Source organism: Culex quinquefasciatus, chromosome 3 (assembly GCF_015732765.1).
Source record: "Culex quinquefasciatus strain JHB chromosome 3, VPISU_Cqui_1.0_pri_paternal, whole genome shotgun sequence".
Lineage (NCBI taxonomy): Eukaryota > Metazoa > Arthropoda > Insecta > Diptera > Culicidae > Culex > Culex quinquefasciatus.
The window spans coordinates 19,554,009-19,574,421 of NC_051863.1; the positions used below are offsets into that span (position 1 = coordinate 19,554,009).

The 20,413-nt window shown below is 36.5% G+C and overlaps 3 protein-coding genes across 3 annotated transcripts; 2 read left to right on the plus strand and 1 right to left on the minus strand.

Moving 5' to 3' along the window:
• The first annotated feature begins 7,923 nt into the window (after nt 1-7,923).
• LOC6048226 (antigen 5 like allergen Cul n 1) lies at nt 7,924-8,752 on the plus strand. Its single transcript, XM_001865139.2, has one exon. It carries the CDS (start codon nt 7,947-7,949, stop codon nt 8,718-8,720), a length of 774 nt encoding a protein of 257 aa, XP_001865174.2. The 5' UTR covers nt 7,924-7,946; the 3' UTR covers nt 8,721-8,752.
• A 5,173-nt stretch (nt 8,753-13,925) lies between these two features.
• LOC6048224 (antigen 5 like allergen Cul n 1) lies at nt 13,926-14,906 on the plus strand. Its single transcript, XM_001865140.2, has 2 exons — nt 13,926-14,239; nt 14,307-14,906. The coding sequence occupies exons 1-2, from the start codon at nt 13,955-13,957 to the stop codon at nt 14,784-14,786; spliced, it is 765 nt and encodes a 254-aa protein (XP_001865175.2). The 5' UTR covers nt 13,926-13,954; the 3' UTR covers nt 14,787-14,906.
• Nucleotides 14,907-17,002: 2,096 nt separating this feature from the next.
• Nucleotides 17,003-17,924, minus strand: LOC6048225 (antigen 5 like allergen Cul n 1). Its single transcript, XM_001865141.2, has 2 exons — nt 17,602-17,924; nt 17,003-17,538 (listed from the first exon to the last, which is right to left on the minus strand). The coding sequence occupies exons 1-2, from the start codon at nt 17,887-17,889 to the stop codon at nt 17,062-17,064; spliced, it is 765 nt and encodes a 254-aa protein (XP_001865176.2). The 5' UTR covers nt 17,890-17,924; the 3' UTR covers nt 17,003-17,061.
• Nucleotides 17,925-20,413: the final 2,489 nt, after the last annotated feature.

Consider the following 20,413-nt stretch of genomic DNA (forward strand, 5'->3'; position numbering starts at 1 on the left):
CAAAAAACTTGTTTTTAACATGCATTTCGAACAATCTTATGACAACACTAAATGCTGATATGCAACTCGGAAGGAACGCAAAACTCCATATAAAAAAAAACGCCCAAGAAACGGTCAAGGAAAGGGTCATGAAAAGATTTTCCTTACGTGTTACGCAACTGAAAAGTAACAGAAACTGAAGGTGGTGTATGATGTTTCTTCGCGCGATGTTTGTTTGTAAAATGTTTTGATTAAAAAAAAATAAATATTCAGAATTTGTTTATTTTACTGCAACTGAAAGTTATAAATGTATCAATAATTTTATAATTGATATAATAATATTGAAAATTGCGAATTGCCTTATGATTCCGAATCTCAAAACGCAGAATCTTGAAATTATAAGGACGGATTTTGTATTTTGCTTGAAAAGAAGTAAACCAAACAGAAAATCCATAAACACACAGATTCAAAAATACAAATATTAAAATTACCATTTCTGGATTTTTAAAGGTCCAATGAATCAAGTTTTCAGTTTTTGCTTTTGGGTGTTTTTTAATACCCCTGGAAAACTGATAATTTGGTTGATTGGACCTTTTCAAAAAAACTCCAGATTTTAAAATTGAGAAATAAAAAAATCTTAGATTTAAAAAATATAAAAAGTTAAAGTGTATGTATTAAAAAAAAAACAAATTAATAGCTTTAAAATTTTAATAATTCAAAATTATTCAAATTAAAAAAAATTAATTTAATAATTCAAAAATTCAAAATCCTTCAAATTCAAGATTATAATCCAAAAATATGAAATTCTGAAATAAAAATCTAAAATTTAAAAGATTACCCAGATTTAAAATTAAAAAAAAAAATCGAAGAATTTAGAAATTTAAGAATTTAAGAATTGAAGAACTGAAGGATTGAAGAATTTAAGAATTTAATAATTTAAGAATTTAAGAATTTAAGAATTTAAGAATTTAAGAATTTAAGAATTTAAGAATTTAAGAATTTAAGAATTTAAGAATTTAAGAATTTAAGAATTTAAGAATTTAAGAATTTAAGAATTTAAGAATTTAAGAATTTAAGAATTTAAGAATTTAAGAATTTAAGAATTTAAGAATTTAAGAATTTAAGAATTTAAGAATTTAAGAATTTAAGAATTTAAGAATTTAAGAATTTAAGAATTTAAGAATTTAAGAATTTAAGAATTTAAGAATTTAAGAATTTAAGAATTTAAGAATTTAAGAATTTAAGAATTTAAGAATTTAAGAATTTAAGAATTTAAGAATTTAAGAATTTAAGAATTTAAGAATTTAAGAATTTAAGAATTTAAGAATTTAAGAATTTAAGAATTTAAGAATTTAAGAATTTAAGAATTTAAGAATTTAAGAATTTAAGAATTTAAGAATTTAAGAATTTAAGAATTTAAGAATTTAAGAATTTAAGAATTTAAGAATTTAAGAATTTAAGAATTTAAGAATTTAAGAATTTAAGAATTTAAGAATTTAAGAATTTAAGAATTTAAGAATTTAAGAATTTAAGAATTTAAGAATTTAAGAATTTAAGAATTTAAGAATTTAAGAATTTAAGAATTTAGGAATTTAAGAATTTAAGAATTTAAGAATTTAAGAATTTAAGAATTTAAGAATTTAAGAATTGGGTACTAAAGCTCTATGTCAATTTTTATGTACAACGGTAAAAAACACGATAAAAAACCATTTCTGATCACTTTTTTTCATTTTAATTAAATTTTTTTTGACAAGACAACATTTTTCCGATGGATCAACTATGGTCCCCTTGGAACGAGCTGTCAAGTAGGAGCTTTTCTGTCAAGAAGGACCGCGAGGTTAATTTTTCAAAATTGATTTAAAAATCCATTTTAAACTCTTTGTGCTCGTACAAAGGGTCATTGTACTCAGAAAAATAAGCTTTATCGCTGTAAACAATAATTTCAGCAATCTAAGCTTCATTTTAGGACCCAATTTAAGAATTTAAGAATTTAAGAATTTAAGAATTTTTTAAGGACGAATTAGGACAGATGTGTAAGTCCTGTTACTGCACAATATTTAGAAATAAGTTTCGAATAGAACAGGCACAAAACAACAAAACATTGTTTTCCAAATTTTAAGCTTTCAAGTTAGACTGCAATCCATATTCATATCATTCAGACTGTAGTCCCGATCGACCCAGTTGACGGTACAAACATAATTTATCGAAAACTTCCAATTCCTTCCTTGCCCTGATACAAAGTGTAAACTAACAGGATATCGTTACCAAATAAATTACAATTACAATTAATAACATTTACTTTGGCCAGATTCTATTCATTACATAGTTAAATGTGAAATAATGACTTTACCTTTCAAGAAACAAATAATAATATTTTGAAAAAAGAGGATTGCATTTGTCAATATTTAGGCAACCACAAGGCGGTTGTAAATATTTTTCAAATTTAGTGCATGTGCAGTATTGAATGCTAGCAAAATAATATTTATTATCAAACATTTTTTTTTTTGACAAAACTTGCCTAAAATGCAATAATCAAGTTTTCAGATTTAAAAACAATCATGTTTTTTCATATGTTTTAAAATATTTTCAAATTAATAAAAAGAAATATAATAAACTTTATGCCTCATTATTTTCAGTTGGATTCAATACAACTTTTATAAATTTTTTGAAGTGTTTTGGATTTTATTTTACCTGTGTTCTTCTTCATTTTAAAATATTTTTTGAGAAGAATGGGAAATGCTGGAAATTATGTTATAACTTTATTAGAACGAAATGCTATGCTATGAATTATTTTTATTGGGTCCTTGTCGGTACTGAAACATGGTTAGCAATGAGTCTGCTTTTGTAAATACAGTTCTCTTAAACCTAAGAGCAACTACAGAGGATCTTGTGTGTAAATGTTAGTGAGAGGGAGCCAATTACCCGCGGCGTACTGGGGGTTAGTATTGAGAGAGATTGCTAGTTCAAAATATTCCAGCAAAACTGGATCTAAGATCGTTAAAAATATAAGCATGATCCATTTCTAAATGTTTCAAAAGTTAAACCAGATTTAATCAATGAAAAGTTCTTAAATGTTGAGATAATTGCAATAACTTAAATATTCAATAATTTCATTTTGAATAGGAATCTGTTTTATCTGAAAATCTGTACAAATCTGTACGGTGACCCAAATATCTGTCATCTGTACGTACAGATTCTGTACTCAGATCTGAGCTGAAAATCTGTACCATGACAGATAAATCTGTACATGTGGCAACGCTGGGTAAAGTTGAGAAAAGCTTGAGAGAGAGCGTGAATCTCACAAACTCTCTCTCACTTGGTAACACTTGGTAACCTTTGGTAACAGGAGAATACCCAGTCAAATCAACCCGAATTCTGAAACGGAATCTAATTAGAATCTTACACAAATTCCGTTTCAAACGCAACAACCGGTTCGAACACGGAACCGGTTGTTGCGTTTGAAACGGAATTTGTATACGATTCTAATTAGATTCCGTTTCAGAATTCGGATTAAGTTAACTGGGTAAAGATGGAAAGATTACTTGTATTCAATATTGTATACAAGTAGCTATAATTTGTGTAGACATCTACATTTGAAAGATGTTGGCTATAATTTTTAAAATCTTCATATAAATAAGGCAACGAATGACTTAAAAATTTCCAGATTTTGCGGTATGTTTTAAAATAACGCTCCTTTAAAATACCTACGAGCTTTTTTCCAAGATGTGGATTAAACACTTTAGGGTAGCTGAAAAAAGTTTCACTAATTTCCCTAAATAACAATAGTTTTGTGCATTGCAGATGAATAAAAGGCAGCACTAAATCTGTTATTTTGTTTTTAATTTCATATCACTGGGAAGTGACGAACAAAACGTACTTCACATTGACACATAATCACAGTAAATTGCCACGAATCTATTCTGTGAATTAAACTCACGCATTGTTAACCATCGTTAGGCGTTTGCGAATTGACTTTTTCACACGTGACGATTAGCATGCAAATGGCCAGTAATTAGTGAGTTACTTACTCGTTTCGTAGATGAATGTACGCAAAGCATCGACTCGATATAGATCTTCAATGTGAGCTTGATTTACATATCGAACAATATTATGTATGTTTTGCAGTACTCTAAATTGTAGGTTTAATGCTAGGTTTAATGTAATATGCTGTAAAAAAGATAGTATTTGTAGGTAACCATAATTAAATACCGTAATCTTGGGCGAATCTAAACTTCAGTCAGAATAGGGACAGCAGTTTTTAGAGCACTTAAAACTTTTAAATTTGGAAATGGATGTACACCTTTTGTTGGTTTGAGTCTGTTTTAACCGAAACCAACCAGAAAAATCAAAATATTGTGCTCCAACATGGTTAAACTGACCCCAGTTTACGGTACAGTGCCATCACGTTATTAGAAACACGCATTTTTTCAACAAAAATTAACGTCGATTTTTAAATTGAGCATGATTAAGGGAAGTTTTTTCAATCAACATTTTAGAAGAAAAACAGACTTAGTCCAATTATTTCCATCAAACTTTTTTGACGTGTCGAAATGTGTCGAAAAGTCGTGTTGCCAAAAACGGAATGGCACTGTATTGCATACTTTTTAAATATTATTTTTTCTAGGCAACCAGCAGTGTGATCAATAAAGTCAATCAAGAAAATTACAGGAATTTTGTTTTTTTTTTTCAAAACGTACTCCTTATTGAAAATGAAATCAAAATTAGTTAAGTCATTTTCGATTGCATGTTTGATTTTTGAAAATCTTTTTTTAACTCTTAAATTATTTCAAAAAATCTTAAGATTTTTCAAAATCAAAAATTTCAAAAAATCTTAAGATTTTTTAATAAACCCAAATATGCTAAAACTGATTTTAAACGCAGGAGAATGTATTTTAATTTGATTTCAGCTGGTTGCACTTGAATTTTCATTGAAATTTTGAAGTTTATTGTAAAAATATTTTTTTTACCCCCTGATTTTTCGGGCCAGTTTTGAAGGGGGGGGGGGGGTGACAAAAACTTTTAAAAATATTTGTACCAGCCTAAGTTTCAAAGAATAAATAAAAAAAATTACAAAATACCATATTTTTGGAAAGTACTAAATTTTTTATAATTTGCATTATGGATATCAAAATATTTGAAATTTTTCATGCATTTCAACTGTTCTAGAGTTTTTTGAATGAAATACTTAAATTTTCACTAAATACCGTTTTTTCTCGAAAATACTCACATTTTTATAATTCGCAATATGGGTATCGAACGATTCTTAATTTTAATTGTATTTTATCCGTTTTAGAGATTTTTGAATGAAGTACTAAAATTTTCACAAATTACCGTATTTTTTTCGAAAATACTCAACATTTTAAAATTCGCAATATGAGTATCAAACGTGTTTTAGAGTTTGGTGAATGAGAAAGCAGGTAAAATTTCGCTTCGTTTGATACCCATATTGCAAATCATGAAAATTTTAGTTCTTAAAAAAATACGGTATTTAATAAAAATTTTAGTATTTCTTTCAAAACTCTCTAAAACAATTAAAAAATAAATAAATTTTTGAATCGTTCAATACCCACATTGCGAATTATAAAAATTTTAGTATTTTAGAAAATTACGGTATTTTGTGAAAATTAGAGTATTGCATTGAAAAATTTATAAAACAGTTAAAATTCATGCAAAATATTGTTTATACCAATTTTGCGAAAAATTAAAATTTGAGCACTATATAAAACAGTATTTTGTGTATTGTGTATGTGAATGAAGTATTTTCGCAAAAATACGACATTTTGTGAAAATATAAGTATTTCATTCAACAAACTCTAAAACAGTTAAATACATGAAAAATTTCTTATCGTTTGATACCCATATTGTGAATTATGAAAATTTGAGAATTTTCGAGAAAATACGGTATTTTGTGAAATATTGAGTATTTCATTCTTAAAACTTTGAAATATTGTAAATGCATGCAAAATTTCGAATCGTTTAATACCCATATTGCAATTCATAAAAATTTGAGTACTTTAAAAAAATCAGTAATTTTTACTTTGTGTATTTCTAGGGTTTTTTGCAAAATTTATTTTCCCTAAAAGAGCACTCAGCTAGCATAATCTAAACTTAGAAATATGTAGGGGAGAGTGGGGAGACTTGATCCCATTTTTTTGTATCGCACATAACTCTGTCAATTTCTTACAAAACTATAAACTTTTTGCATGAATTGAAAGCTTAAACATTCATCTATGTTTGGCTTATAAGGCTATTTCATCAGATGAACTCTTCGAAACATTCCAAGCGTTTTAAAAAAATATTTTGAACCGGCATTTTAAAAATGTTAGGGGTAACTTGATCCTCCCGGTACGAGAATCGAACTCACGACCTCTGGATTGGAAACCCAGCACGCCGCTAGTCGAAACCCATCCCCTACCGGTCTGTATTCCCAGTGAGCATATTTACTCTTTTAAGGGATCTGACTTTGCCGAGCCAGACAGGAATCGAACCCATCACCTTCCGCTTGCAAGGCGAAACCCGTAACCTCACGGCCACGGTAGCTCGGCAATCGGCATCCTCCTTTCAACATTTTGAAGAAATCTTAAGCAAAATGTTTCTTATTTATTCAAACTTTTAATTTTCTATAAGTTACAGCAATTTCACATAAAACCTGTACTTTTGTGTTCAAAATATAACAAGTTTAGTATGTAAAATATTTATAAACTTAAAATATTATTTTTTAAGCATGTTAAGCATGTTTACAAAAGCTGGAAATTTTTGTTTACAAAACTTTTGAAAAAATGTTCAAACTGCAGTAAGTTATGTACAACTATACTAAAGGAAACTATGTATGAAAATTCAGCCCAATTAATTAATCTTGACATTTTTTCATTTTTTTCTTTGTTTTCTATAGTGAGTTTTAGTTAATTTCACACATCTTTCTAGAACAAAGCTAATTGTTTTACCCACATGCTGACGAGATACAGGCTTGGGATCAAGTCTCCCCGGGGATCAAGTCTCCCCACTCTCCCCTACTCTCCCTGCAAAGCCTTATCAATTGATCTCAGTTGAAAGGTTCTCCAAATCTCTGAATTGCAAATGTAACATCCTGGAACAGAACTGCTAAGTTCTAATAAAAACACAAATTGAATAGATTTTTTTTAGTATTTATACTTTGAAACTAAGCATATTATCAAAAAACTATATACTAAGAGGAAGCTCGAAAATTCAACATAATTTGGTTGGTTTTAGTCAATTTTAGAAATATTTTAAATATAAGTAATCGACCGTTATAACGATAGATAATTGTTATCGTCCCGACGATAACGATAACCATTATCGTTATCGTTAGACGATAATATTATTGACGATAATTCTATCGCTTAACAACCTTGGCATTGAGCCTCGTATGGAAAAACTGGAGATGCATGTTGGCTACTCTTATTGTTTTTTGATTTTTGTTTTTTTATTGTTTTATTGTTTTTTTTTTGTTTTTTTGTTTTTTTTTTTGTTTTTTTGTTTTTTTTGTTTGTAGTTTTATTTTTTTTGTTTTTGTTTTTTAAGCTTATTAGACAACTGTGAAATATTGATGTACATATAATGTAAAACTTTGGAAATTATTGTTTTTTTAGATACATGGATCAAGATGCATGTTTACTATCTTTGAATGAAAATATGCTTGCTGCGCCAGAGCATCAAATTAGGTACCTATGTAATTAAAGTCGCATCTATGGACAATAAACGGTAAATCATGATCGATCGAATTCGCACGCTGTCAATCTTTGATCCAATTATTGACGGCGCTAGAAGCCTTGGGCCAATTTCAAATTCAATGGCCCATTAAACGCCATTAAGGTCGAGAACATTATGGAACTACAAAAAAAAAAAAAATAATTAGTCCAATTAATATGCCCTTATCAGAGTTTTCCATTTGCACTATAAAACGCGAGTTCTGGACCACGACCAATCATTCTCAACTCCCTACCAAGATGACCGCGAAGTTCGAGCTGCTTCTGCTGGCGCTGTTCGGTTCCGTCGCCCTGGTGCTCTGCCAGGAGGACTACTGCAATCCGGACCTGTGCGAGTCCGGGGTGACCCACATCGGTTGCAACGCCAAGAACGAACTGTCGTCCGAGTGCGTCGAGGCGTCCAAGTTTACGTTCGACGACAAGCTGAAGAAGGTGCTGCTGGACGAGCACAACAACTACCGGAACCAGGTGGCCAAGAAGGAGCTCAAGTGGCTACCGAGGGCGTCCAACATGGTGCGAATGGATTGGGACGACGATCTGGCTTACCTGGCCGAGCTGAACGTCAACAAGTGCGAGTTCGAGCACGACAAGTGCCACAACACCAAGAAGTACCCGGATTCCGGCCAGAACATCGCCATGTACGGAAGCAGTGAAGACACCGTCGACGCGGAGGCAACGCTGAAGAAGCTGGTTCAGGAGTGGTGGGACGAGCGTCACTTCGCCGGTCCCAAGCTGATCAAGAAGTTGTACATGAAGGAGAAGGCACTGCACTTTACGATGCTGGTCCGGTCGAACGCAAGTCGGGTGGGTTGTGCCATGATCAAGTACAAGAAGGGGGACAATACGTGGGTTCAGCTGGTGTGCAACTACTCGTACACGAACATGATCGGGACGCCGGTGTACGGGCACGGACAGGCCTGTTCGGGGTGCACGGCCGGTTGCGATAAGGAGTTTGACGGGCTGTGCGTTAAGGATGAGCCGGTGGATGTTGGGGCGGTAGCGCCAGCGGCTTAGGTTTGGGCGGGATAAAATTCGGTAAGAATTGGTTGATCACAGAACGATGTAAATTTTTTTTTTCAATCTAATATCTCATTTTTATTCAAAAACTGCACAAAAAATGGGTTTTTTGTAACATTTTGTCTGTAAATAAATGTTTATTCATTAAAAAAAATAATCTGGCTAATTTTACTTTGAAATAATGAAATGTTTTGCTGGTTTTGCCAACAATCTTGCTCTAAAAAAACTTCTCACAAATACGCGGAAACCCATCTTTTCACGTCGAATGTATCCAAATGTCAGATATGTGGTCAAAACTTACAAACTGTATTATTCCTAGGTCCTTTACAAGGTTATTGAAATATTTTTCTGAATTCGGTATTGAGGGTGTTGTGATGCTTGGAGACTTTATTTTTACGTTAGAATTTTATGTGAGACATTAAAAAAAATCCCCACTAAGTGTTTTAAAAAATAGAATTGTAAAAAAATCCGAACATAATAACCTAGAAGTGACTGTAACTCCAAACCGGTGCACTTTATCAAAATTTCGGTACTTTTCAATAGCAAACTTGAAATATTCTTCAAAAATATAATTTAGATTTTTTTAGATTACATTGCAGGTATGCTTAAAAAATACTTTTTTTTTCAATAAATCGTGTCACTATCACACACAATTAATTCAAAGATGTCATTTTGATTTCCATAAAACATCTGGAAATCTAACTTAAAGTGAAAAAAAATATATAAGGGTGTTTCTATTATCTTTCTCAAATCGCCTATTTTAATCTACAACACTGCCGAATTGGTGTCTTCGATCAGATCAGAAAATACTTTCTCAAGACACATTATTTCATATATTTATACGTTCCCATTTTGATTTCAAAATTGTATGGAAACTCATTTGGATAAACTAATGATGCAAAATTGCTTTTGACAAAGAAAATGAATACAAAGAGACGAGTTGTTCCTTTTAATTCCGCTATATATTTTAATATTTAATGTTTGGCAAAGTTTAATCCAAATCAAAAAATACAAATTTAAAAAATCGCGAAATAATTTGCGAAAATCTGGAGCACTACTCAAGAATGATTTTTTGAACTTTTTAGCACTGTTATTTTTGTTGATGATGAATTACCAAAAGAGTTAGGTATGGAAAAACGCAAAAAAAATCTTTTTCGTTGACGAAACTTCTATACCGCGAAAGCGAAAAACGCAAAAGAAAGTCAATTTGTTGACTGTTTTTTGTAAATGTTCTAGTCAGCACCATTGAAACATTTTTATTTCGTTTTGTTTATCCGTCTACAAAAAGTGCCTCGCTCGCATCCTCGGAACCTCTGTTCTCAACTTCTCCTTGATCTTCGTTGCTGCAGGGACGCAGACTTCCAAAAACGTTTCTGCCGCTCCGCTATCCGGCTTCCGCGCAGAACCAGCAGTCTTCTTCCTCGATACGTCAGGCTGCTCCTCGATCTCCGACAACGCAACAGGGGCGCAGTCAGCTGCACTCAAGGCGAAGCCCGTGTACGCCTTTTTGTTCTGCTTCGGTTCTCGCTTGCTTCTCGCTTGCTTTGAGTAGTGCGGTGCCTGTGTGGACGCTCAGTCCTGTTTTTTCGTGTTATTTTCCGTCTCTTTTGTGTCGCTGTTCGAGTGCATGGGGTGATTGGTCATTATAATTAAATAATGGCATCAGTAGTGCGGTGCCTGTGTGGACGCTCAGTCCTGTTTTTTCGTGTTATTTTCCGTCTCTTTTATGTCGCTGTTCGAGTGCATGGGGTGATTGGTCATTATAATTAAATAATGGCATCAGTAGTGCGGTGCCTGTGTGGACGCTCAGTCCTGTTTTTTCGTGTTATTTTCCGTCTCTTTTGTGTCGCTGTTCGAGTGCATGGGGTGATTGGTCATTATAATTAAATAATGGCATCAGTAGTGCGGTGCCTGTGGGACGCGCAGTCCTGTTTTTTCGTGTTATTTTCCATCTCTTTTGTGTCGCTATTTGTGTACATGGGGTGAATGGATTTCTTCTGATTCGTGTTGTTTTCATCTCTTTTGTGTCGCTATTTGTGTGCATGGGGTGATTGGTCTTCTTCTTTTTTCTTTATTTTTAGTTCGCGCGTTCGTTGGCCAATGAGTTTATTTTTGTTCTCTTTACATAGTTTTCGATAGAAACGATCCGAATTCTTTTTTTTCGAGACAAGCAAGTCGTATTGCTGGATTAAGTCCTTTCTATATCATCGATGATCGGAAGGCACGCCGACGAATATGTTTTAAGGCTTATGGTATAAAATCATTTTAATGAATAAAGCCCTTCTTACATCACCGTTGATCGGAAGGCACACCGACGAAGAATTTCTGGAGGATCGCGGTCGAATTATTACTATATTTAAAATTCTAGATAGCTATCTTTCGGATTCGATTGTGAGTAGCGGGACTTCGCGGTTACTATGCAACGTATTTTTTGGAGTCTTTTTATATTTTAAATTTATAAGTCCTTCTTTTATCATCGTTGATAGGAAGGCACGTCGCCGGTTAAGTTCGTTTAAGTTATTGTTTTAATTTCATTACAATCGGTTACGTGGTGTCCTGTTTTCTTTTCGTTTATATTCGTTGATCGTAATAATTTATTCCAACTGGCAGCTTTAGTATTAACTCATCTACTATTTTTGACATTTGCTCGCGTTATCTTAATTGTACCAACAGTAAAAATATACTGATAAGTCCAGCCCATAGCATTACCGCTCGGTTGGCACGCGTTCGATTAAAACAAACTTTTTAAATAATCAATTATTTATCTTTCCGCAGCCGGCTGCCTAAGATTTAAAATTTCAACCGATAAACAAAATGCTCATGGTCACATCACTGCCACTCGTGAATCCTGACCTCATACCCATCTACTAATCCCCTCAAAACTCATGTGATACTTTGTCGGAGAAGCAGTCGATTGGGCGGTCTCTATCACTCAAGTATCGGACTAACATTCCCATCCACTTCCCCGTGACCCTACCACTGGTCGTGGCCGGCGCCGGTATTGATCAGCATGATAGGGGCCTTTGAGAAGTTGCGAAGCGAGGAAAGATAGCACCCACTTATCTTCCACGGCTCGTGGATGTAACTTCTGGAGGTCCTGGTCAATAACGGAGTAGCAACTGCGGGTGGGCACCTATGCTTATGCTTATGCTTATGCTTATGCTTCGGTTCTCGCTTGCTTCGGCCTCGTTGTGGTTCGGTTTTCTCCGCTTCATCGCTTCCGCCCTCGAAGCATCCCTCCGGATCTTCAGGCACGCGACCTGGTCCTCGTTCGTGTAGAACCAGCAGGTACAGCCTCCCCGACTGCTTTCCGATCGCCACAGTTCTCTCCTCCTGCTTGAAGCTCACTGTTCCCGAACTGAACTCCACTTTCAGTCAGCGCTCGTCCAGTTTCCGAACCGACAACATGTTCGCGCTGGCTTCCGGGATGTACAGAACGTCCTTCAGCGCGATTGGGATCGTCTTTCCGTCCACGGCTGAGGTCAGACGGATCACGCCACGATGCTCAGCAACGATGGACTTCCCCTTCTTGGCAACGGCGATTGTCACCGGGTTCTTCAGCGGCACGAGCTCCTCGAACAGCTTACGATCCTTGGCGATGTGTTCCGATGAACCAGAGTCCACGATCCAGCTCACCTTCCGCAGCTCCGGAAGCTCGACCCGTAGTGTGCGCTCGCTTTCGTCGCGTCGGACTTCTTCTCCGGACAGTCTGCAGCTTTATGGCCCTCTTTTCCGCAAACGAAGCACTTGAACGCCTTCTTCTTTTACTGCTGTTGCGACTTCAGCGCACTCGTTCCCGAGAAAGCCGCTTCCTCCGTCTTCACACCGACCGATTCTCTGGAGTTCTTCCTCGTCTCCTCGTCGAGCAAACGGCACTTGACGAATTCCAGCGATAAATCTCGCTCCGGAACCGTCTGAATGCTCGTCACCACCATCTCGAACCTCGGATTCACCGTCAACAGCAGATGACAGATGACGTCGAGTTCATCGATGGTCGCTCCAGTAGACTTCAACTCACGAATGATCCAGTCAAACTTCTTGAAGTGCTCTGGTAGAGTGTCGCCTCCCTGGCGCAGCAGAATCAGCTCCTGCTTCAGGTGCAAACGTTTCGCCAAACTTTGCCGCTCGTACATCGCTGCCAGGGCCAGCCAAATCTCCCTCGGCGTCGACTTGTCCTGGACCTGCTCGACGGGGTCGTCATCCAGCCGTGAAAGCAGAAACAACCGGTACCGTTTCTCCTTCTTCTTCCTCTTTTCCGACGCCTTCAACTTTACCTCCTTCTGCGCCGCCGTGTCCCCCTCCTTAACCTGCAGCTCCTCCACTTCCGCCGCCTCCTGCTGGATGCATTCTTCCAGCTCGTGCTCGTCCAGCACGGCCAGCATCCGACACTTCCACGACCGGTAGTTCGAGCCAACGAAGAGTGGCACTCCCGCAGCAACGCCGTTGGTCTCCATCTTCAATCCGTTTCACCAACTTCCAAAACTTCACTCACTGAAAACGCCGCGAAAACAACTTTTCGGCACTCGCGCAACCTGGGCTCATAACCTGATGAGCAAAGTGGCAGGTTGGTCGGATTTGTTCCGGAGAAAAACGCGTAGTTTATGAAAAATAAACTGGAGAACTTTATTGAACCGCGTGCTTTTGTAACGGATGACGTAACACACTTGTTGTTGTTGTTTTGCAGCTCTGATAGCTGCGCGTGAGGTCGACAGGGGGTTTGGCCGACTAGGTCGACTCGATGACGACTACCGGGTTTTTCATCTCAACAATTTTCGACGTGTGACGTTTTCCCCTGAAACCTGTGTAGTTGTGAAATAGATGTTTCGCGGGATAATCAAAATGATGATTTTTTTGTGATTCTTTTTATCGATCTTTCATGTGCGCGAGAGAGAAGAGTTATGTTCCTTTCCGATTTTTTCTCTTGGTGAGCGTCAAATGGTTATTTTCAAAAAAAAATGAGCTGAAAAGTATTTTATATTGATTTTTCGTAAGTTTTTAAAAACATTGTTATTTTTGTAAGTGTGTTAGGTAGTATACACTGTTGTGCGAAATGATTTATGATTCTCAGTTAATGAGTGTTATAATTGAGATTCTTGTGAAATCAGATCGAAATAAACCAGCTCATATTTACCCTGCGGGAATCCGCATGGCATTATCTTTAATCAGATTTACAAGCCTTCAACTAGCGTATAAATAAGACCCACACTTGTTGCTGCCGTCTAACCTTCAAGATGTCCGCAACGGGTTGCATGGCGTTGATGGTCCTGGTGCTTGCCGTTGCTGTCGTTGCCCAGGAGGACTACTGTAATCCGGACCTCTGCAACGCTGGAGTGGTCCACACTGGGTGCAAAAATCCGAACGAGTTTTCCGACAACTGCAAGGAGCTGGACGCGTCCAAGTTTACGTTCGACGATAAGCTAAAGAAGGTACTGCTGGACGAGTTCAACGGGTACAGGAACCAGGTGGCCAAGGGCGAGATCAAGTGGCTGCCGAAGGCCGCCAACATGGTCCGGATGGTGAGTATTTTTAAAGATTCGTGTCCGTCGATCCAGTGAAGAGACATGTTTTTGTTTCACCGATTAGGACTGGGACGACGATCTGGCCTACCTGGCGCAACTCCACGCCAACAACTGTCCCTTTGGTCATGACGTGTGTCGCAACACGAAAAAGTACCCGGACTCTGGCCAGAACATCGCAATTCACGGGCTGATGAGTGACACTCCGGATCCGGTGGCGACCATCAAGGAGCAGATGAAGATGTGGTGGGACGAGCGGCAGCACGCCACGAAGAAACTGATCAAGAAGCTGCCGTGGGACGCTCCGGCAGGGCACTTCACGATGATGGTCCGGTCGAACGCGAACCGCGTTGGATGTGCGATGGTCCGGTTCAAGTCCAACGATTGGTTCTACTGGGCGGAATTGGTGTGCAACTTTTCCTACACCAACATGGTCGGAACGCCGGTCTACAGTGCTGGAGAGCCGTGCTCGGAGTGTAAGACGGGATGTGATGCCGAGTTTGACGGGTTGTGCAACAAGGATGAACCGGTTGATCTGGGGGCATGATGTGGATTTGAGATAATGTGACATACATTACTGTATATTATACATAATGAATCGTTGTTTTCATAACATAAACAAAGCTTAAAATATTAAAAAATGTTTAATTGGTAGTTTAACTTGAAAGTTGTAGTGATCGTGCTATCTTGTTGCAAGTCGATTTTGGGCCAAAATGCCTCACCTTTTGACCTTCACAGATCCCCAAAAAATCGAATTCAATTTTGAGATATTCAATAAAAACCGAAAAAACTATGTGTATTGTTGTCACTTTTCATATGAAAGAGGTTTCAATTTTGTCGTGCTACCTTGACACACCATGAAAATTGCTGTATGTGCGACAACTGGCCAACGAAATTTCAGGTCAAAACGTTTTTGACACACGTACATGCCCGGCTACCGTAAACATTTTTAATTGTAACTTGGTACAATTTTCACACGGGACACACACTAACTATCAAACCAATCATTTGGTAGTGTGTGTGAGTTCCGTGTAAAGAGGCCCAAGTAACATTTTTTCCAGGAGTTCTACAAGAGCTCTTCAAGATAGCTACAGCATAGCAGTTTGGACCGCGGTAGGATAAAATTCTCTTCAAACTTTCTTCAGGAGTTTGGAAGAGTACTTAAAGAGAGTTTTATCCTACCGCGGTCCAAACTGCTATGCTGTAGCTATCTTGAAGAGCTCTTGTAAAACTCCTGGAAAAAAATGTTACTTGGGGGGTGTCAAACTAAAAAGTGACCCCGTTCGTTTGACAACAATTGCTGTCAAACCATCGGGGTTTGAGTGTACTCCTGCAACCAAATTCAAACAAACTTCGGTCAGCAAAAAAAAAAACGATATATTTTTTGATAATGCAGGGTCAAACATTAAAACATTTCCAAAACGTAAAACAAGCGACGTCCGACAAGATAGCACGAAAGCGTCGAAATGGAATATACACGCAGAAAAATAAGGCATATTTGAATCAACAAAACGTTTTGTTGATTTGAAAATCATTATTTTTGTAGAATCAACGCTAAACGTCAAAGCAGCTTTTTCGAAACAACAAAAGACTTTTGTGGAATTGAGAAAATCAAGGTTTGTTTCAACGCAAAATCGGCGTTGATTATGTTCATTTTTGTTGATTCAAACCTCGTACAGGCTGATTCTACAAAACATTTTTCTGTGTATATATACGCCAAATCCTACAATCACTTAAACGTTAGACAGAATAAAAAAATAACTTTTTTCCTTCTTTATTAAAAAAAACGAACTGCAATACTTTTTCATGCTTTCAAAAACATTTCAAACACATGATGAGTTTTATGGAAATTGCATTTATTTCAATCGTGTAAGTTTTAACAATAAAAAAAAGTGGTAGTTTTTTTAAGAGCAATTCCAGCTCAAATCAGGTATTTTTCGGGTACTTTTGTATTCGACCCTCTCCGATTTCAATGAAACTTTGTAAAAATGTTATCCTAGGCCTATATAAGACATTTTTGTGTATATGGAGCCAATTGTATTTGAAAATGGCATTTGAGAAGCGCGTAAGTTATTTATGTATTTTTGTATTTTGTAATTTATAAATTACTGAATCTCGAAGCCGTGGCATCGTATCAAAAATAGGCCGAAGCCAAACTTGGGCGAGCTTTCTGAAAAAAATACACTGAAATAAAAATACATACCACTTCTATGAGATTTCTTAATTTTTAAGTCTAAATGTTAGATTTTAAGGTGATGTCACGATTTTTTCTCGTTCCTGATTTTTGAGGAAATAGCCTACGATCTTATAAAAAGACTGACGATAAATGCAGGATGGTATGTCTCTCCTAAAAAAAGGCAAAAATCGTTTACTAAAACTGTATTTTTTTTTCAAAAGTGGTCTAAATGTCAAAATTTTTAAAAGCCGATAGTATGAATTTATTCTCCAGACAATTTTACATAAAAGTCATCATATTGACCATTGTCCTGTGTTCAATCCTTGTTAAGATACAGCGGTTTTTAAAAAAATGTTGAAAAAATAGATTTTTTTTGTGGTTTTGGAAATTTCTATATGACAGACTTAATTTTTCAGTTTCGAAAATATGTTCATCGGAAAGCTCGTCCAATTTTCCATATGTTTACCATTAACAACTTTTTAATTTGATGCATGATCTTAATTAGATTGCTCATAACTGAAAATAGAATATTTTGTTTCTAATCAGAGATATTTTGGACAGGTCATCAAAATAATAAGTTTCATAACTTCCCAACACCAAATTTATTTCCAGCTGTTAACACTGCTGCCCATTCTCAACTTCTCCTTCAAGCTCCCACATCCACCGGTTCGTCCTTGTTGCACAGCCCGTCGTACGTGGCGTCACATCCGGTCTTGCACTGCGAGCACGGCTCTCCCGCCGTATAAACCGGCGTCCCAATCATGTTCGTGTACGAGTAGTTGCAGACCAGCTGAACCCACAGCCACTCCCCGGACCGGTACTTGACCATGCCACATCCGACCCGGCTCGCGTTCGACCGGACCAGCATCGTAAAGTGCAGTGCCTTCTCCTTGTCGAACAGCTTCTTCATCAGCTTCGGTGTGGCAAAGTGACGCTCGTCCCACCACTCCTGGACGAGCGTCTTCAGCGTCGACTCCACGTCGATGTCGTCCCCGCTGGTGCCCCACGAGGCGATGTTCTGGCCGGAATCCGGGTACTTCTTGGTGTTGTGGCACTTGTCGTGCTCGAACAGGCACTTGTTGGCGTTCAGCTCGGCCAGGTAGGCCAGGTCGTCGTCCCAGTCCTGGAATTTGAAAACGGCGTAGTATCTGAGAGAACCTTTTGAAAAACAATCTGCAAAACTCACCATCGTGACCATGTTGGCGGCCTTCGGCAGCCAGTCCAGTTCGCCCTTCGCCACCTGGTTCCGGTATTTGTTGTGCTCTTCCAGCAGAATCTTCTTCAGCTTGTCATCGAAGGTGTACTTTTTCGCATCCACGCAATCCGACGACAGCTCGTTCGTGGCTCCACAGCCAATGTTGGACACTCCGGATTCGCACAAGTCCGGGTTGCAGTAGTCCTCCTGTGGACGGACCACCGCCGCCAGGAAGCTAAACAGGACGAACAATACTTGAACTTTACGGTTGATCGACATCTTGGACCGGTACTGGTTGGAACAACCTGATCTTAGTTTCGAACTATTGCTCCTTTTATACCTGACAAAGGATCTTGATGTTGGGCACCAATGATCCATAAAGTACCCTGAACTGATTTAATGACATTTAATTACATCTTTGATAAAGTTGGTAAATTATAGAGAACCGTGTGAGCAACTTCCAGTAAGGTACACCTGGTGCTCATCTTGTATCGATTCAACTGCAATTATGAAGAAAAAAATTAACAGTATTGTTCATGTTCTACTTTTAAACATATAGTTCTCGACTCAGAAAAAGCATCGGAAGGTCATGCGTGTCGAACGTGTTCTTTCCAGATTCAAATGCAATTGTGATTTAACACCTCTACTGACAAGCTAAAACTGTCAAAAAACGAATGAATCAAAATAACCGAATGGGCGGAACGTCGGTGAATGAAAAGCATTCTGTTTTTCTTCTTTTACAAGACTGCTCGCCAAATCCCGAAAGGTTTCCTCCAAGTCCAAATCGGTGAAGATTGTGTTCAAAAGTGTACTTGAAATGACTCGTAGATTGATTTTGAAAATCATTTTATCGTCCTTTTTTTCATTTTGCCACCATATTGAACGCTTTCTTGAATATCTCGGTTCTCTTTGAGAACCGGGAAATCAACAGTTTCAGATTCAGGAGCGCCTATTTAGCTTAGATCCTTCAAAAACTGGCCTTTTACATGAATTGCTCTTTGACACGGAAAACTAGTACATTTTTTAATTCGTGTTTTGACTTTTCACACTAAAAATCATGTGCGCAGACAGTTTTTTCAAACTATGAAATAAGAACAGTCCAAATCCGATCATCCGATGGTTGGTCAAAGTCAAACTAAAAAGTGACGAACTGTCACTTTTTACACGGCGCTCACGCACACTATCAAAACAAACGTTTGGTAGTGCGTGTGAACTCCGTTTAAAAGGGGCGTCAAACTAAAAAGTTACCCCGTTCGTTTGACAACGGTTGGTGTCAAACCATCGGGGTTTGAGTGTATGCGTGAATTTCTATGGGACTTCGGGTAATTGAATCACGAACAAAAGTTTTTAGGAAAACTTGAAGAATTGATAACATATTTAATTACAAAAAAAAACTTTTTCAATATTTCAGCGCTGCCATTTTGGCCGCCGTCCTGATTTTTTTTAAATTACTCTAGCAGGAGCTCAACAATCAAAAATAAGTCAACGAAATAACTTGTTTTTTGATCAATACGATTAAGGCCTTCGGATAATCGAGTTCAATTTTCCATTTCTCTGACCCAATCAACTGATATTAATTTGAGCAATTTTAAAGTTATATCAAAATAAATATATTCTATCATAATCAAACAAAATAAATTCAAGATCCCTAAAATCTGGAGACTTTATCAGCTTTTAAGTTTTAATTTCAGTTTAGAAAATAAATCTGTTTAGCTCTCTACAAAAAAAAATAAGACGAGAAAATAAAAACCTTGTGGAAAATGAAACTTATAAAATTTAACCGCTGAACCCAACAAAAATGACAAAAAGACAGATTTTTTACCTCACATGAAATAATCAGTGATCTCGTGATTTTTGATAGTCAGCTGTTTTTTTTTCAATGAAAATTAATATAGCCAAACGTAATGAGCATTGTTTCTCCTGTTGTTAACTCGTGAGAATAAATGAGAAATTAAATTCAAGATAATGATTGGCGCCCTACTGTCATGGAATAGAATATGTTCAAGTATAGCAATTGATGTTACGTGCGTCAAATGATTGTTTTAATAAGCAAAATTGAAACCAAGTTTTATGCTCAAAGTATCTTTCTAAGAATAAAAAAAGAAAAGTTTTAAAAATTCTGCCATTTTCCGTTACCCAACTGTAAACATTTTTGGAACATGTCATTTTAAGGGAAATTTAATGTTCTTTTCGAATCTAAATTAACCCAGAAGGGTTATTTTTTCGTTTAGAACACAAATTTTCATTTTAAAATTTCGTGTTTTTTTCTATTTTCATCACGAGTTATCGCAATTTTACGAAAAAAGAGTTTTGAAACAGTTGGTCGTCGTTGGTCATGACTAGGCTTAGAGATTTTTCACGCGGAAAAAATTCAAATTTCACGGGAACCTTATTTTCAAAACACCAAATTTCACGGAAATTTCACGGATCGTGAAAAATGTTGAAATTACGCTGAAAATCTTATGCTAAAATGAAAGAAACTACTTTTTATGCTTCATCATTTATTATTTTTCAACAAATTAAAAAAATCTTTATTTAATTTGAAAGTGACACAAAGAATTATTTTCCTAATTTTCAAAAAAGTTTCCACGTGGTTTATGGACTGGTTCTATAAATATTTTAATACAAAATATAAGGCATGCGTTTTCTCATTTATTTAACTGTTTTTTAAATATTCGATTAACCCTCTACAACCTAACCCCGCCTTTAGACGGGCTTCGATCTAAAAAATCGCCAAAAATCAATTTTCCAACCGATTTTTGATCTTTTAAAAGCATTGGAAAGAAGAACTCTTAAAGTTTTA

Excerpts from the sequence above, each read along its gene's own strand:
- LOC6048226 (XM_001865139.2), top strand. The coding sequence starts at position 7,947 with ATGACCGCGAAGTTCGAGCTGCTTCTGCTGGCGCTGTTCGGTTCCGTC.
- LOC6048224 (XM_001865140.2), top strand. The coding sequence starts at position 13,955 with ATGTCCGCAACGGGTTGCATGGCGTTGATGGTCCTGGTGCTTGCCGTT. Across the intron at positions 14,240-14,306 it reads CCGCCAACATGGTCCGGATG|GACTGGGACGACGATCTGGC; the intron begins GTGAGTATTTTT and ends TTCACCGATTAG.
- LOC6048225 (XM_001865141.2), bottom strand. The coding sequence starts at position 17,889 with ATGTCGATCAACCGTAAAGTTCAAGTATTGTTCGTCCTGTTTAGCTTC. Across the intron at positions 17,539-17,601 it reads CCGCCAACATGGTCACGATG|GACTGGGACGACGACCTGGC; the intron begins GTGAGTTTTGCA and ends TTCAAATTCCAG.